Below are 18,546 nucleotides of genomic sequence, written 5' to 3'. Positions count from 1 at the left end.
TTGGTGTTGGGGATAGGGATGTTGGAAGTAGCTGTATGGGCGATACTGGACCCTCCTTATTCTTTAGGTTTCAACTTAGATGTTTTTGCCCCGGGAAGCCTTTTGTGACCCCACCCACTCTCAGCCTGTGTGAGGGTCCCCCCAGGATTCCCTGATCACAGTGAGTGTCTGTCTTTACGTGGGGCTTTGAATGCTGTAGGCATTTTAATAAAATGTCTGTTGGAGATAATCAGTTGGTATTTCTCATTGACTTTCCCATAAAGACTAAAATTCAAAAACCTCATGTCTAGCAGTTAAGCTCCTTCCAGTTTAGACCTAGCATTGTATATAGTGGTAACACAACATTGTAATTCAACTATACTTCAATTAAAAAAAAAAAAAGAAAGCATGGGCCTTACAGTTAGAGATTTGAATCGGAATCCTGTCTCTGCAGCTTGGTAGTTGTGTGAGCTTGGGCATGTTACTTAACTTCTGAGCACCAGTTTCCTTATCTATAAAATGAGAATAAGAGTACATACTCGTCTTATAATGTTATTGTGATGACTAAATGAGGATGTGTATGTAAAACATTTAGCACAGTGACTGACGCAGTAAAAGGTCAATTAATGTTAGTGAACATTAGAGCATTTAGTAAATGTTAGTGAACGTTAGAGCAATCATAATAATAACCTATTCTCCAGCCAGAGCTATGATTCCCTTAGTAATTATAAAACCTAAGAAGCCCTGCCCTGTTGGCATAGAAAGTGTTAGGGACTGGGGTGGTGAGGTCCACATTGTTTCTTTGCTTTATAATAAAAATTTTGCTGCCCACTCCCTGTTGTATTCCATAACAAATCCACATTTGTAAAAGAAATACAAAAAAAAAAACTTTCCAGTGTGTTCCATAATGTAGCTTTTGATACTTCATCACAAAGCACTGCATAGCTGCTTTTTCCCTCTCTTTCTTGAGAAGCTGCACATGTACCACTTGGTTCATCCAAGTTCTGTGGATCATCTCCCAAATCCTTCCCTATTATTTTGTTTAATTTTTTTTTTTTTTTGGCGGTACGCGGGCCTCTCACTGTCGCGGCCTCTCCCGTTGCGAAGCACAGGCTCCGGACGCGCAGGCCCAGCGGCCATGGCTCACGGACCCAGCTGCTCCGCGGCATGTGGGATCTTCCCGGACCGGGGCACAAACCCGTGTCCCCTGCATCGGCAGGCGGACTCTCAATCACCGCGCCACCAGGGAAGCCCGTGTCAGTTTCTTGATTAGAATTTCCTCATCTTTCTCTGCTTAGCACAATCTTATACGTGAAAGCCTACCTCTAGGTCTGTTTTGACTACTCTAGCCCTGTCAGTAAGTACTCACAATGCTTACTATGTACCAAGCCCTAACTAGATAAAGTTAGTGAGCATGCAAAGAGGGATGTTAAGGAACTTCCCCTGTCTCGGAAATAGAATAAATTAATATTAATAAATTGACAACTAGGGAACATTCAGATGATTTTAATTGAGTGATGGCTTTAAGTGCGTTGTACAATTTAAGCAGGAAGAAAGTGATGTGAATCTGAATAGTCTGGAAAAGTTGTTGTGGAGATGCTGTGTATTGAAGGATTAAGTTTTGGGCTTAAAGGGTAGAAGGACCTTCCAGGTAGAGGCAGCAGCATAGGCAAAGATTATGGAGTTGAATCTGGGGGCAGGGAGTTCTAGGTCTAAGCCACCTGATGCACTTGCTTTGAACCTTCCAGGTAGAGGCAGCAACATAGGCAAAGATTATGGAGTTGAATCTGGGGGTAGGGAGTTCTAGGTCTAAGCCAACTGATGCACTTGCTTTGATATTGTTTTAAGTTTCATCTCAGAGAATTTGGACTCATGAGAAAGGTACTAGGAGTTATTCTAGAGTAGAGAAGAGAGGCGATAAAAAGAATGGATTACGGAATGGATTAGAGGACTGAGGCATCAGTCAGGAAGCTGTTACGATAATTTAGATGTGAGCTCATGCAGACGCGGGCTGGGTTTGGCTTGGCACTGTTAGGAAAGGAGAGGATACCCCAAAACTGAACAGCCCCCCCTGCCACCTGTACAGCTTTATGAGAAATAAATGAGAGATTTTTATCATAAAGGAGCTGAAATTATGAAGGAAAAGACAGCCTTCTCTCTTAAGAGCCTTTACCTTTTCGGTTTATGTCACTTATTTGGCCCTTCTGCAGACTTTGGGCCCTTCCAAAGCCTGGAGGAGACTTCGACCATTCCACTGTGGTGAACACCTTGGTTGAGATTCTTGTTGCATCCTATCTGGATTATTGCAGTAGCTTCTTCATTGGTCTTTGACTTTTTACTTTCTTTTAATCTGTCTTACCCAACTGGTCTCTCTGAAGCACAGTTCTCATGTGTCACTCCCCATTTGAAAAACCTTTAATGACTTTCTGCTGCCTTTAAGTCTGAGTAAAGGCTGGCTATTGAAGGTTGTCCATTAATGATCTGGCTTCAAACTTCCTTTTCACCTATTTCTATAGTGTTTTCTCTGTTACAATATGCTTTATATTTCAAGCAAATTGATTATTTCTTTCACCCTCCAGGATATCCTATGTTTTCCCACAGTTTTGCCTTTTCCCGTGCCTTTTCCTCTCACTAGAATGCCACATTACCCTTCTTTTACCCCAGCCTTCTACATAATGAAATTTTAGCTAATTTTCAGGTTTCAGCTGAAATTTTGATAACTTCACAGACACTTCCCTAACCATCCTTCCTCTGCCTATTTCTTTCTTTGTTTTATGCAGAGTAATGAGGTGATGGTGGGAAGAGGTTAGTAGAAGCCACATTATGGGCAAGCTTCTTGTCCCCCATTTGATTTTTGCTTCTGTTTTCAGTGAAAGTGCGATTGTTGGCCACCCAAATGGCCAAACACTTCCCTTTGGGTCCCGGCAGCTTATCAACATTTTTGCAAGGTGGATGCTGCCAGTTTATTCTTGTGTAACTGGAGTCCTGTCTTGGGAATTTACAAGGAATAAGGCGTGGTTCTCACTTGCAGGTGTGGAGTTAGTTTTGACTTGCACTATTTGAAGCAGCCAGATATGTGTGCTTTCTGGAAATCTGTATATACAGAAATATATATATACATGTACAGACATCTGTAGCTATAGAGATAATCTATCTCTAGACAGTGGTTCTCAATTGGGGGTTGTGATTTTGCCCCCTGGGAGACATTTGTCATTTCTGGAGGCATTTTTGGTTGTCATAATTTATAGGAGAGGAGAGTGCTGCTGGCATCTAGTGCGTGTAGAGGCCAGGGATGTTGCTAAACCGCCTGCAGTGCACAGGAGAGATCCCCTTCCTCCACAACGAAAAATAATTTGGCACAAGTCAGTAGTGCTGATGTTGAGGAGCTCTGTCCTAGGGGTGTACTTCGGCTTCCCAGTGCTGCTTGTGTTAGGTGGAAGTTTGTTCTTGAATCTGTATTGCAGTTTATAATAATAGAATCATAAGCACAGGAAGGGACCCTAGAGGTCGCATATTTGGACTTTATTCTAACTTGTATCCCTCAGAACAGTGTTCTGCAAGATATTGATAGGTGTAATGGAAAAAAGATGTTTATTTGTTAAAGCTGCAAATATTTGAGTATTCAGTATAATGAAGTGTGTTGTGAATCTTCATCAAGGAAGTTTCTCCTAAATGTGTTTGCCTACTGAACCCATTTGACATCTTCCAGTCTCCAAAATGCTTCCTTGGAACTGGGAAGGAAACTGTTATTACCTAGCCCAAACTTTTATAGCCTTTTAAAGGACTTTGATAAGATAGCCCTTGTTTTTGTCTCTTCAAACTTACTGCTGAATCTTAATTTATGTCAGTGACAGCAAGTACATTAGCTCCATCTTTTTTTTTTTGGTCAGATTGTGGTTTATTAGATGAACTAAAAAGTTGGAATATTTTAGGTTCCTTTATTCTGAATGTACCATATAACTTTACTATCTGTCCCCACCAGTGAATTGGAAATTATAATCCCAGCCCGAAACCTACCACCCAGGTTGTTATGAGGATTAGTAAGTAATTATAGCTTTTAATGCTTTGTATTCTTTGGAGAAAGATGATTTATCATAAACTGTTTTTGTAAAACTGCTTAAGTCTGACAGTTTTTCTCTGCTCTGAATTGTTGAGTAGTGATGTTTTTTGGGATTCAAGTGGGATGGGAATCGTTTCAATCAACATTTTGCTCATTATGTTAAATTTAAGAAAGATATTTTGCCTTATTCACGTTTTTTGGATCTTTAAGAATTTGCATTATTTTTGCTTGCTTCCCTTTTATTATATAAGCAATACATGTTTATGGTGGAAACATTACATAAGCCAGAAAATAAAAGACAAAAGAATCTTATCACCTACATTTTAAAAGAGAAATGAGGTCATAGTATGTGTTTTATTTTTTAACACCTTTTTTTTTCATCTCACATTTTTTCGTTTCAGTAATATTTGCTTTTTGTCTATAGGTTATAATAACAATGCAAATAATGGGTGCTTGTGCCAGGCACTAGGTTAAGTAATTGAAAGTATTTTGTTTAATCATCACAGCAGCCTTCTGAGGTCAGCTCTGTTTCTTGCAGACGAGGAAATTGAGGGAACAGAATAGTTAAATAATTTAAATACAGGTGGAGCCAGGATGTGAACCTGGACTGGCTCCCCTTATCTGTGAATGTCTTTGGGAGTAATATTGCATCTCAGCACAGCGTTTCAAGTCAATGAAGGGAGAGGGGTGTAGTTTTTAATATGTATATTTTTAACAGCAGTTTTGGTGTAGAAAGATAAAGATTTAGGAGTTAGGAATGGAATTTCTTCTGAAGACTTCACTTTTCCCCTTCCCTATTTATTGAGACAATTGTTTTAGTAACTACTCTTTGCAATGCATCCTATGGGGATATTGAGACCAAGGACGGAGTGTAAGCAAAATAAATTCGCTTTTGAGGTGTATGAGATTAATGTCAAGTTCTCGGACTGCTTGCGGAGGGTCAGAGAAATCTTGAAACAGATGGGATTTGAGTCAGCAGGTTTTTCTTTAAGTTGTGAATTTTTAAGAACTGAATAATTCTGAAATAACTTTGGTATGTTTACTGCTTAAGTACCTCTGTGGTGTGAAGTTAATTACACCCCTCTTTTTACCTGAACTGTGTGAACATGAGTTTTCGTCAGTAAGTTTTGTGGAAGCTGTGTAACATCTGTGCCCTTGCTTGAGTCCCCAGAGGGAGGCTGTTTCCTGCTATTTCTGAGACTTAACTGTAGTGCTTTGGGGTAGTAGGCTACATCTACTCTCATATGCTGTATTAATCATCTGGCACTGATAATGTGCCTCCTTGCATTGCCAGTATCAACTGTATATTGATATCAGTGCGAAAGAGGATATTGAGTTGATGGGAAAGATCAGATAGTGATTTTTGTTTATGGGAGAAAATACCTTTTATAAAATTGACTTGAGGTATTTTGAATAAAGAACTTACATTGGTTCATCTGTCAATTCAGCCAGTGTAACATAACTATTTTTTATTACATTAGGAATTATTTTTAAATTTAAAATCAGAAATAGGAAAAGTGGATGTAGAACAGTCACACAGAATGCCATATGCTAGAAAGTCCATGAGGATAAAACTCTGTAATCCCCAGAAGATCTAGTTTAATGAATATAGGATGTTTGTTAAAGTTATTATAAGCTTAGAGTGAGAAAATTTTGGCAATTACATAGAGCACTAGTCAAATTTGACCTATAAGTGTATTGGTATTTGTACGGATGTTTTCTCAGTCATTTACTTAAATATTTCGATACTAACGATTTGAATTGCCATACTATGAAGAATCTTAGTGTAGTACTACAGGGCTTACCGTCCTATGTTGATTGTTATCTAAAGATAAAATGTTTGACCAAATTGGAAGTTGCTGTCATTTTTTTTTTTTTTTGAGGGAGGAGGAGGTTGCGTTTAGTTCAGTGATTCATAAACTTTTTGGTCCCAAGGCCTCTTTTCACTTTTAAAAAATGTTGAAAACCACAGAGAACTTTTATGGGTTATTATCAGTAGTTGATTAGAAACTTCGAGAAATTCAAAGAATAATTATTTACGGGGAACTCCCTGGTGGTCCAGTGGGTAGGACTCCGCGCTTTTACTGCCGAGGGCGCAGGTTCAGTCCCTGGTTGGGGAACTAAGATCCCACAAACCACGCAGTGTGGCCAAATTAAAAAAAAAAAAAAATTTACGAATTCATTTAAAAATAACAAACCTATTACATATTATGAAAATAACTTTTTACCAGAACAAAAAAAATATTAAGTGTGAATAGCATTATTTTCCAGTTTTGCAAATCTTACTTATGTCTGGCTTAATAGAAAACAGCTGGGTTCTCCTATCTGCTTCTGCATTCATTCTATTGTGATATGTTGTTTTGGAATTATATAAAGAAAATCTGACCTTGTACAGATGTGTAGTTTGGAAAAGAGAGGAGTATTTAAATAGCCTTTTAAAGTGTGGCTATCCTTTGATACTGTACTCAAACTTGGCAAGTAGTAGTTTCATAAAGGTTAGCTGCACTATGGAATCTAAAGCTGTTTCAGTGAGTTTTTCATACTCTGTCACATTAATCCATTGGCTTGTCTTGCACTTACTTTACCCATGCACTCGTTTCTAACGATCTTGGTCATTTGGTCATTCACTGAGTTATGCAGATCTTCCAAAGGTTGACACATTTCATTATGTGGTATCAAATTCTCATTCACTAATATCAGCAGTAGTCTACTTAATCAAGACTTCAGTATTGGGGAAATATTCAAGCTCATGGTGGTGGATACACGTTTTCAAAATACTTACTTTTGCTTGAAAACTCAGATTTTCTCATTGGCAACAAACATCATCATTGGATTTCCTTGAAGTGACAGGTTCACTTCGTTCATTTTCAACAAAATGTCTGCTAACTATTCAAGTCTGAATAATCATAGTTTGTCAGTTGTTCTGCCAAGTAAAAATAGTGTTCTGTGAAGGGAAGCTTCTAGTTCAGCTTGTAACTCAGTTGTACTAGTGCTTTTTCTCAGATTTCTTAAAGCAGCAGAAGTGCTTTATGTCTACTTTCCCTTTCATTGCACAGAATATTTGTATACCTATATATATATACACACACACTGAAGACTCGAGTGGAGATTTTATAAAGTTCATTATTTTCATATTTTCACCAAGGACATCAAAGGTCAGTGGTACTAACCTATTTATTGATTTATTTTTAAATGCATAGAGAATACAGTGACCAGTGGTTATTAGTAGTTTGGTGCCTTTGCCCTGAATTGTGCAAAGGTACCAGTAGTTTTGCTCAGACTTGTTTTTGCACCCTTACTGCGAATGTCAGCACTATGAAAAAAGGCAAATAACGTTTAATATTATTACGAAAATGCTTTGATCTTGTGGACCTCTGAAATGGTCTTCGAGTTCTCAAGAAGTCCATAGGCCACACTTTAGGAACAGCTGGCTTAGTTCTTTGCATAGATTTCCTTTTACTCTCAGACCAGATAAATCAAAGGGGATAAAGAAGTGGCAAATGGCTGAGGTTTTTAGCTTGGGTTACTAAATGAAAGCAATACCATTACCTGAGATAATAGAAATGGGTAAGGAGTAAAAAGAAAGTCAGTTTTGAGTTTCAGGGGGCTTGAGGAACATAGAGGTGGGGATGTTGATTAGTGCAGCTGAGCATGTTTTTCTGAGTGCTAGGAGGCCTTACCATGTTGCTATAGTGGTTGTTGCCAAGGAAGTGAGTTGAGAGAGAAGAGGGCAGAAGAATGGACCTTGTTGTCAAGGACGTCTGGAAAGGAGAATTTCAAGAAGAGTGGGGTGGTCAGCACTACCTAAGGCTTCAGAGAAGTCAGATAGAATGCGGACTGAGGCTTGAGCATTGGATTTGATGATGAGATTACTGGTGACCTTTGCCAGAGCAGTAGGGGTAGAAGCCAGATTATAGAAGAGTGAGAAGTGCAGAGGCAGCTATTTATAACTTTTTTTTTTTTTTTGTGGTACGCGGGCCTCTCACTGTTGTGGCCTCTCCCGTTGCGGAGCACAGGCTCCGGACGCGCAGGCTCAGCGGCCATGGCTCACGGGCCCAGCTGCCCCGCGGCATGTGGGATCCTCCTGGACCGGGGCACGAACCCATGTCCCCTGCATCGGCAGGCGGACTCTCAACCACTGCGCCACCAGGGAAGCCCTATAACTATTATTTCAAGAAGCTTTCGGGTAAAGGAAAGAGACACATCAGTTGGGCAGTTAATTTGAGAGGTGGGCCATACTGAGGACAGCAAAAGAAAAGAAAATTGATGAAGTGAACTGGTAACACAGGTGTGATACAATTAAGCTTTTAGTATAATCTGTCTTGCAGAGAAGTGGGAAGCTGACGAACATTGGATCCTTTGGCCAGAAAAATGTACAGACCTGTGACAATTGGCATAGAAACTTTGGTAGGGATGAGGAGTTCCTTACTAATTCTTTTCTGTTTAATTACTGGGTGCTTAGTTTGATACATTTGCTTTAAATTCACTAATTTCAAGAAGTTTTAAAGATATTTTTTAGATGCAGATGATTTAACTTTAACAGTCTGTGGCTACTTTCAATTTATGGTAACAAGTGACAAAAAAGGATGGAATTCTTTCTCTTGTGCAGGGATTGTGGCCCTGCCCCAACACATCTCCCCTTTTGGTTTGAGTGTTTTTCTTCTGGAGGCAGAGTTTGGTTAACAGCCTCAAGTAATGTTTGTATTAAAAACATGTGTGTTGTTTTCTAACGTGCTTGTATTTCTAACTTCCTTTTCTTCTTTCTCTTCTAGTCTGTTCTCTGGGGAGGCGGTAAGGGGCTGTGGAGCTGGCCTCGGCACCGGGAGAGGCTGGACTTCCTGTCTCTCTGTGCTGAATGGCTGCGATGGCGCCCGCTCTCACTGACGCAGCAGCTGAAGCACACCATATCCGGTTCAAACTGGCTCCCCCATCCTCCACTTTGTCCCCTGGCAGTGCCGAAAATAACGGCAACGCCAACATCCTTATTGCTGCCAACGGAACCAAAAGAAAAGCCATTGCTGCAGAGGACCCCAGTCTAGACTTCCGAAATAATCCTAACAAGGAAGACTTGGGAAAGCTGCAACCACTGGTGGCATCTTATCTTTGCTCCGATGTAACATCTGTTCCCTCAAAGGAATCGTTGAAATTGCAAGGTGTCTTCAGCAAGCAGACAGTACTTAAATCTCATCCTCTCTTATCTCAGTCCTATGAACTCCGAGCTGAGCTGTTGGGGAGACAGCCAGTTTTGGAGTTTTCCTTAGAAAATCTTAGAACCATGAATACAAGTGGTCAGACAGCTCTGCCACAAGCACCTGTAAATGGGTTGGCGAAGAAATTGACTAAAAGTTCAACACATTCTGATCACGACAATTCCAGTCCCCTTAATGGGGGAAAACGAGCTCTCACGTCATCTTCTCTTCAGGGGGGTGAAGTGGTGGCATCTGAATCTGGGGACTTGAAAGGGGGTATGACCAATTGCACTCTTCCACATAGAAGCCTTGATGTAGAACACACAACGATATTTAGCAATAATAGCACTGCAAACAAATCTTCTGTAAATTCCATGGAACAGCCGCCGGCACTTCAAGGAAGCAGTAGGTTATCACCTGACACAGACTCCAGTTCTAACTTGGGGGGTGTCAAATTAGAGGGTAAAAAGTCTCCCCTGTCTTCCATTCTTTTCAGTGCTTTAGATTCCGACACAAGGATAACAGCTTTACTACGGCGGCAGGCTGATATTGAGAGCCGTGCCCGCAGGTTACAGAAACGCTTACAGGTTGTGCAAGCCAAGCAGGTGGAGAGGCATATACAGCATCAGCTGGGTGGATTTTTAGAGAAAACCTTGAGCAAACTGCCAAACTTGGAATCCTTGAAGCCCCGGAGCCAGTTGATGCTAACTCGAAAGGCTGAAGCTGCATTGAGAAAAGCTGCCAGTGAGACCGCCACTTCAGAGGGACTTAGCAACTTCCTGAAAAGTGATTCGATTTCAGAAGAATTGGACAGATTTACAGCCAGTGGTATAGCTAACTTGAGGTGCAGTGAACGAGCATTTGATTCAGACGTCACTGACAGTAGTTCAGGGGGAGAGTCTGATATTGAAGAAGAAGAACTGACCAGAGCTGATCCTGAGCAGCGCCACTTACCCCTGTGAGTAGAATCATGCATAATGTCATTCTTGGGAAATGTTTGGACAAGAGAGAAAGAGTTGGTGAATTCCCATCATGGGAAGAATGGGCTTCTTTGTATATAGGTGCCTAGATTTCTTTCGTTTGTCTTTTTCCTAATTTTAGGTAGGTGGATGCATGTATACCTGCTAGTGAAGAAATGGAAGGTATATTTGGTACAGCGTTTGTGTTGCTGTAGGGTAAAAGCTGTTAATTTCCCATTGAAATCTTACTAAGAAAAAACTGGAAGACTTCCAATTTGTAAAAGTGTACCCATCCTTTCAGAGTGAATAATTAGGTTTCTTTTGAAACTATATGTAGGATATTTTTGTAAGTTTATAAGGCTTGACTTCACATTTTGTTGTTTCTAGTAAGTGGGGCCAAAAGTTTAGTTGACCTAGTTAAGTTTGCTGGAATTTATAGTTGCTTCTAATTGAGCTTTCAGCAGAGAATGTACCCAGTCTTTAATTTTAACACTTGAGATTTCCGTATGTTTTAAGGACTAATAATCAGAAAATGCTTCAGAATATTTTATAGGTTGCCTCCAAGCACAGTCTGCTTTCACAACCTCATTCTCTCCCTAAAAGAAACCATCTTTATCAGATTTGGATTTTATTTTCTCTCAGTTAAGTAAAATGTATTGACATATTTGGGATAAATTTGTACTGGATTTTCAAAATCTGTTGGTTTGAGGAAAATTATTCATAAGCTTTGTGTGGCACTTTAGATGGACCTGGTTGAGCCAGAGGTGCTTTACTCTTGTTCTTCCCTCCTGACCCTGCATTCTGCTCCTGACAGATAAGGAAGTAAAATATATCTCCTTAAAGATAGATCAATGTACATTTATCGAGACTTATGAGAGAGTAAACAGAGTAGTTGGAAAACAAGGGCAGGGGAGTTGACTAGTAGATCCTCTTTCATTTCCTTTTTGGGTAGGGATGTTGTAAAGGTTGGATTACTAGAGAAGGCTGAAATAGGTGGATATGTTGGAATAATTGGCTTTCCCTTGCCTGAAATAAAAAGGTGACTAAGGTTTTCACTGGAGAATTCGTTGAGACAGCTATGCTTTTAAGCATAAGTAAATTTCCTTTTTTTTTCAGTTTTGTTTATGTTATTCACATGGATAACACTGTATCCGAGTATGAAATTTTGTTTTTTGTTTCTATTTTGAGTGAAAAAATCTGGATAATTTTACTGTATTTTTTCCTCATAGACCAAGTTCCATTACCATTTGTTAGTTTACTGTGCTCAAGAGTCCATTTCTATATTCAGGTCTAAAGCAAATAAATTTTAGAGCCTTGCTACTGCTGTAACATAGTTACCGTTCCTTAAATGGATTAGTAGCTTAAATCAGCTTGCCAGTATTTGTGGCATTATCCCCACTGACTTTGCTGCGTAAACCAGTGTTTTAAGAAATCTTGGTTAACAGTTGAATATTTTGTGTTTAAAAGTAATTTTGTGTAACATACTGTAGTTGAAACATTTTAAGTTTCCTGTACTTATTTTGTGTATTTGATGAAGAAAAACACCTAGACTCTATGAGCGTAATCTTTTCAGGATACATTGTATTGGAAACATTTCTGAGTTTTGGTAATGTTGTGGGTAACTGTTCCAACCCGGTGAAATCAAAATACCTAAGAGAGAACTTTTTTTATTTCATGGGGTAAGTCTAGTGATTTGAAAAGACCTCTTAGTCCATTTCACTTCGTTTCACTTCTTCTCACATAATGGTTTGTTGATTGATAGGGTGTGAATTATAAGGACAACTGAGGGATCATTTTAGGAAACTTTTTGGGATCAGTTTAATCCTCTTACAATGAAATCAACTAAATAATGCTTTAAAAAGTTGAGTTTCCATCTTCAGATCATATTAAAGTAAGGACAATTTGGACACTAAAAGTACTGTCAAATAAATGTACTTTTTGCATATTATGATATATATGAACTTATTGACAAAACCACCAGTAAAGTGTAAATACTTTTAAGTTCTTGTTAAGCAAGGTTACCCAATTGACTCCTAAGGCTAGTATTTAGCCAGGTGTTTGTTGACCTTCTGAGTATTTTAAAGATTTTCAGCAATTGGCCAGTGAGAGTGGACGCATTGCTTTGATTAAAAAAGAAAAAAACCCGGGAGGTTCTCTGGATGCTGAGAAGCCTTTTCTTTGTGATTTAATAGTCCCTCCCAAATCTTATAACCAGATTTATAATTCTTGAGTCCTGGAATAAGAAGTTAGTTAACTCTTCAGGAGCTTGACCCAGCTGGTGAATTTCAACTTTTTACCTCTTACAGTAGCCTGTCTAGTATTTCACTCCTTTGCTGAAGTACTGTCAGAGATAAAGTCAGTAGATTTAGTCTGAGCAGCCATAATGAAAATATTTAGTAGAGAAGACTGTTGAAATGAATTGTTTTTAAATGATGTTGCTTAAATTACAAGTGGATGGTTCTCTGAAAATTACAAGCTTTCACCAAGAATTCATGTGTGTTTTTCCTTATTTCCTATGTTCCAAGAGGAAAATCAATGATTCATTGTAAATCCTAGGCACATGCTAGCAGTAGCAGAATGATTGGTTTTATATGTTGTTGAGAATTTTGTGTTTATCATTTTACAGTTAGTAAATTCTAATATTGCTGGATGAGACATGTTTAGAGAAGTTCTTTCCTTTTCCTTGTTTTTTTTTTTTTGGTTAACTGATTTTATGTTTAATTTAAAACTGTTATACCTTTTTATTTTAAGTTCTTTTTGGAAAATTATCCAAAAATGTTATATTTGTATGTCTTCCTGTCTTGGTACATGTAACTACTACTTTGGAAAATCTGCACTACATTGAGTTTGACCTATATCGTTGTTTAGTAACATCACTGTGGAATGAGCAGGAATTTAAACATCATCTTAAAAATTTTTTTTTTTTATTTGAAGTATAAATACTTTGATTTACAATGCTTTGTTAATTTCTGGTTAACACCAAAGTGATTCAGTTATACATATATCTACGTATATTCTTTTTCATATATTTTTCCGTATGGTGTATTACAGGGTATTGAATATAGTTCGCTGTGCTATACAGTAGGATCTTGTTTATCTATTTTATATATAGTAGTTTGTATCTGCTAATTGCAAACTCCTAATTTATCCCTCCCCCACCCCCTTTTCCCTTTGGTAATCATAAGTTTGTTTTCTATGCCTGTGAGTCTGTTTCTGTTTCATAAATAAGTTCATTTGGGTCATGTTTTAGATTCCACATGTAAGTGGTATCATATGGTATTTGTCTTTTTCTGATTTACTTAACTTAGTATGATAATCTCTAGGTCCATCCATGTTGCTGCAAATGGCATTTCATTCTTTTTTTTTTTGGCTTTTTTTTTTGATTGGAGTGTAGTTACTTTACAATATTGTGTTAGTTTATACTGTACAGCAAAGTGAATCAGCTTTACGTATAGATGTATCCCCTCTTTTGGATTTCCTTCTCATTTAGGTCACCAGAGAGCACTGAGTAGAGTTCCCTGTGCTATACCATTCTTTTTAAAAACGTCATCTTCTTGATCGAGGGACTAGAAAGGAAGCTGTATGTTTCAATAAATACCTCAGTGTTTAATTCTTAATTGTAGAAGTATGAATAGAAGCATTTATTGATAGTTATCTCGTGTTGATAACAAGAACTGTTGAGTGTGTGCTTGTGCGCCCACACTCTCTTCTTCACTTTAGTTTTTCTTTGTATTCCTCCTTCTCATTTCTAAGAGTTTCGTTCTGCTATTTTGTTAGGAATTCCTGGACCTATACCTAGTTTTGCTGAATTTAGTTTTCATTTTCTTACTCTTGTGCTTGTAAACTTTTATAGTAAGTACCTGTAAAGAAAAAATTCTTTTCCAGCTATTCTCTTAAATGTATTCTTAGATCATCAGTGTTCTGAGTACCTGGATAGTTTGTAGACCTCTTTTCCCTTAAAAACAAAAAACCAAAAACCAAAAAACTCTGTAAACTGTTACCATAGGCTTATCTTGAAGGTTAGAATAAAAATAATTCCATAAAACATTTTGTTAGTGACTACAGAAATATATGTTGTTTTATATGTAAAATACATCTTTATGTTACACAATGCCTTCTTTATAAGGACTTCAGGGCAAAGATATGCAACCAAGAATAATTGTATTTTTTCCTAAGCTTTTAAGTCTGTTTTTATTACCTGGCTGTTATAATTTGTGTTGTTCACTAGGTCTCCATTTTCCTGTTGGCTTTTTGGAAGTTTAGAGCCAAATTTGTAGGACTTACTGTTGTACTTGTTTTTTAAGCCTCATTCTTGGCTTCGTTTTGTTCTCCCTGTTCTTGTTTTATTTTCATGTTTTTATTTTTTTAAATTTATTCTAACCTATGTTTTATTTGTCTGATAGCCTCCTGAAGTCTGTTCCAGATCAGGGTTGAGTAAAAATAAACTAGATGCTCAGTTTAGTGACACTAAAGAAGTTATTTGAATTTTGATTGTCTTGATTGCAGTGACTTTTATATGTTTCTGGGGAATTTCACCCTTTTGGAGTTGTTCATGAAGACTTAAGGGTATAATGAATGACTAGTGTGTTTGTTGATTTTGCTTTTTAGTTACTGTGGAATGTTTTGTGTTATAGCTCATACTTGAATTTATTAAGTATTCACAGATGATGTTGCCAAAGGTGGCAGTCTACTTGATTTGTCCTTATTTTCCTATTCCTTGTCCTTTCACAGAATGATGGAGTGAGAGGTCTATTAGCTGGAAACCTAACATCTAACCCTTCTTTGCTACAGACTAGCTATAGGGCTAATCATGTTACCACTTTTTCTAATATAAATGAGGAAATTGATCTCTAGGGCTTAAACTACTTTGAATTGTGACAGCTCTGTCTTTAACATTGATGGAGCTATTCTCAGCACCATTTTTTTGCATTTGGGGAGTCTGAGGCAAAGTTCCCTATAAGTCACTGGTGTACCTCGAAACAAAATGGCTTTCTTGACTTGTGACTTAGAGCTTTGATTCTTTTACTACCTTAGGTCCCCTTTCCACCCCATAATCCATTAAAATGATTATTGTGGATCTCACTGGGTGTGATACATATGTGGGAATAATTCCATCACGTTCTTAGAGAAGTTACTTCAGAGCTGAGTAGACTTTCACTTGTCAGACATCTTGTTCTAATTTAATCTAATCATCTTTGATTATGTTTTTTTCTTCTTTTTCTGCTAGCCTGCATATTGACATCCAGTGGCAGAAATAGGAGCTTCTGTATTTTCTCCGTCTTCTCCCCCCCACCCCCCACCCCCCCCCCCTATTTTCTGAGAAGTTATGTAGGTAGTGAGAATTATTCTTGGTGCTTCTTGTATGATTCTGAAGGAAGGAAGTTAGGCAGCAGGAATTTGGGGGTTACCCGTTTGCTGCAGATCTAGTTGCTCCAAATATTTTCTGTTGCCTTGGGATTGGTGTTTTCATTCTTTAAAATTGAGTGAAGGGGCTTCCCTGGTGCCGCAGTGGTTGGGAGTCCGCCTGCTGATGCAGGGGACACGGGTACTTGCCCCGGTCCGGGAGGATCCCACGTGCCGCGGAGCGGCTGGGCCTGTGAGCTGTGGCCGCTGGGCCTGCGCGTCTGGAGCCTGTGCTCTGCGGCGGGAGAGGCCACAGCAGTGAGAGGCCCGTGTACCGCAAAAAAAAAAAAAAAAATTTGAGTGAAGTACAGTTGACCCTTGAACAACAATGGGGTTAGGGGTGCCCACCGTCTCTGCAGTTGAACATCCACGGCCCTCTGTATCCATGAATTCAACCAACCACAGATCGTATTAAATGTTGAAAGAAATCTGTGTCTAAATGGATGTGCACAGTTTAAACCCATGTTGTTCAAGGGTCAGTTGTACACTTTTAAAGTGGTCATATATAAGTACCTATGAGTGAGTGTGTAAGACGTGAGAGATGCCATAGGTAAATAAACTGAGTTTCTATCCACAAAAAGTTTATAGTTTTGATGTGTATTGGAGACATGGTAGGTAAAGATGACTACTTAGAACAGTGCCTGGCATATAGTAATATATGGTAAATGTTGGGTGATGCAAATGAAATAGGAAGAGATCACAGCTGGTTGATGGAATTGGAAAGAAAGGATATTAGAAATGAGTCTTGAAGGATGGCTAGGATTTTGGTAGAAGATTGTCTTGGTTGTGGCCTGATGAGGTAGGTCAGTACAGGAAAAAGGCACAGCAAAGACAGAGGACAGAGACTAAAAGGCATGGGGCTTTAGTGGCTAGAGTGGAAATACTTTAGAGATCTAGTAATATAGGTAAGTGTAATAAATGTAGTGTAAAAAGGAAAAGAGGAAATTCCAGAGGTGGTGCAGAAATAGATTTAATGGGATTAATAACAAAGGCGGTATGGGAAAAATAGGGAGGGATCATCACAGATGGTTGAAGTTTCAAGCTTGGGTGACTATAAGAACACACCTTGCAAAATAACCCTTATATGAGGGTTCAAGTTCTTTACCAGTGTCTCAAAAATGAAGGTTTCTGTATTACTTGTAAGTTCCAGCAACTGTTAAAAATCAGGAAATGGACTTCCAAGTAATCCTGTGTAAACAGAGAAGGAGTTGACCTCTACAGAGAGGCCTCAGAACCTTACATTGGAGACTTTGGAATTAATTAATTCGCTTATTAGATGTATTGAATGCCTACTCTGTGCTGAGGTGCTAAGGGTAGATAGTGGTGAATAAGAGAGACACAGTCCCTGCCCTGCCCTCATGGGCAGTATAGGTGAGAAAGAGAGATTATTTGAGCAAGTAATCATATAGTTAATGATATATTTATAGTGGTGTGGGTGCCACAGAAACGAAGTTCGGAGTGCTAAGGGGGTGCATATTAGGAACATCTAATTAAGATGGGTGGGGATGTCCTAGCAAGTATCTTGAAGAAGTCACATGTAAGTTGAGACCTGAATGATGAGAAGGAGTTGGTGAAAAAGGGAGGAGGTGTGTTACAGAGGAAACGGCATGTGCTAAGGCCTTGGGAATGGGAGGTGCTGGATGCTTTCAAGAACAGTGCAAAGTGTAAGGAGAGTAGTGAGAAATGAGGCCAGAGAGGTTGCTAGAGGCTATGTCACGTAGGTGGGCTTGTAGGTCATCTCCAGTTTAAAATTGTATCGTGAAACCATTGACAGAGTTTATATATCATTGGATTTTTTAAAGACCCCTCTTATTGTATGAAGCGTAGAGTGGATTTAGACTTTGGGAAACCATTTAGGCTGCTGTGGTAAGCTATGTAAGAGAGTGAGGACTTGGCCTTTGGAGGGAAGAGTGAGGGAACTGGGTATTTTGGAGGTAGGGTGACTAGGACTTGTGATTGATCGGATGCGATGAGTGGGATGTTGAGAGAGAGGGAAGAGGAATTATGGGTAATTCTCAGATTTTTGACAGGAGTAACTAGATTGGATGGATCTGTTGGGATGAAGAAGGAGCCAATGGGGGATGTTACTGAATGTGGTCCATATTTACTAATTTTCATTAAACATTTTTGGCTGTTGGGCATACCCAGAAGTTTCAGTGTCATTTGCAGAGCACCCTATTAGATTCCATCAGCAAGATAAAATAAACTGTTTTACTAGGAAAAGCTTGGAGTCACATTGTATTTCAAATGAATAGTACTTTAGTTTCTCTGCTCTCTCCCTGAGCAAAGACCAACATGGATTAGATTATAGTCAGCCCTCTGGATCTGCAGGTTCCACATTGGTGGATTCAACCAACTGCAGATCAGAAATATTTTGGGGGGGGAGAATTCCAGAAACTTCCAAAAAGCAAAACTTGAATTCAGAACTTGAATTTCAGTTCACTGGCAACTATGTATTTAGCATTCACATTGTAAAGTATTTTAAGTAATCTAGAGATGATTTAAAGTATACAGAATGATGTGCATAGGTTATATGCAAATACCCTATTTTATATCTGCAGACTTGAGCATCTGCATTTTGGTATTGGGGGGAGGGGAGTCTGGAACCAGTCCCCCTCGAATACCCAGGGACATCTGTATTTTGCAAGGTAGGCAGAAATTCGTGCCTAAGGCATCTCCTTTCATAACTACAAGTTCGTTTTTTTCCTGTTTTCCATTGTGTATCTGGGAAAATTATGCTATCTGTTTGAACCAAGGGGCTCAGTATATAATAAATATAAAGAGTAAATCTTACTAATTTTGATTCTCATTAATTAAGGCTTTGTGGCAACTTTAACCTATTTGAATTTAGTTTTATTTTTCTTGGCTGCGTCGTGCGACATGTGGGATCTTAGTTCCCCAACCAAGGATCGAACCCGCACCCCCCTGCATTGAGAACGCGGAACCTTAACCACTG

The 18,546-nt window shown here is 38.8% G+C and overlaps 1 protein-coding gene across 6 annotated transcripts in view; it reads left to right on the top strand.

The window, feature by feature from the left end:
* The window catches only part of KANSL1 (KAT8 regulatory NSL complex subunit 1), a 171,834-nt gene that overhangs the window by 36,678 nt on the left and 116,610 nt on the right, over positions 1-18,546 (top strand). For 5 of the 6 annotated variants that reach the window (XM_079906207.1, XM_079906202.1, XM_079906203.1 and 2 more), the window contains one exon: positions 8,812-10,186. In XM_079906207.1, the coding sequence (XP_079762333.1) occupies positions 8,895-10,186 (1,292 nt within the window). In that variant the 5' untranslated portion in view covers positions 8,812-8,894. Of the gene's footprint in view, positions 1-439; positions 8,447-8,811; positions 10,187-18,546 lie in introns of those variants that run through there. The other variant, XM_079906206.1, reaches the window with a different exon arrangement.

The sequence above is a fragment of the Stenella coeruleoalba genome (assembly GCF_951394435.1).
Source record: "Stenella coeruleoalba genome assembly, chromosome: 19".
Classification (NCBI taxonomy): domain Eukaryota; kingdom Metazoa; phylum Chordata; class Mammalia; order Artiodactyla; family Delphinidae; genus Stenella; species Stenella coeruleoalba.
This window is presented reverse-complemented; position numbering and strand designations above follow the sequence as displayed.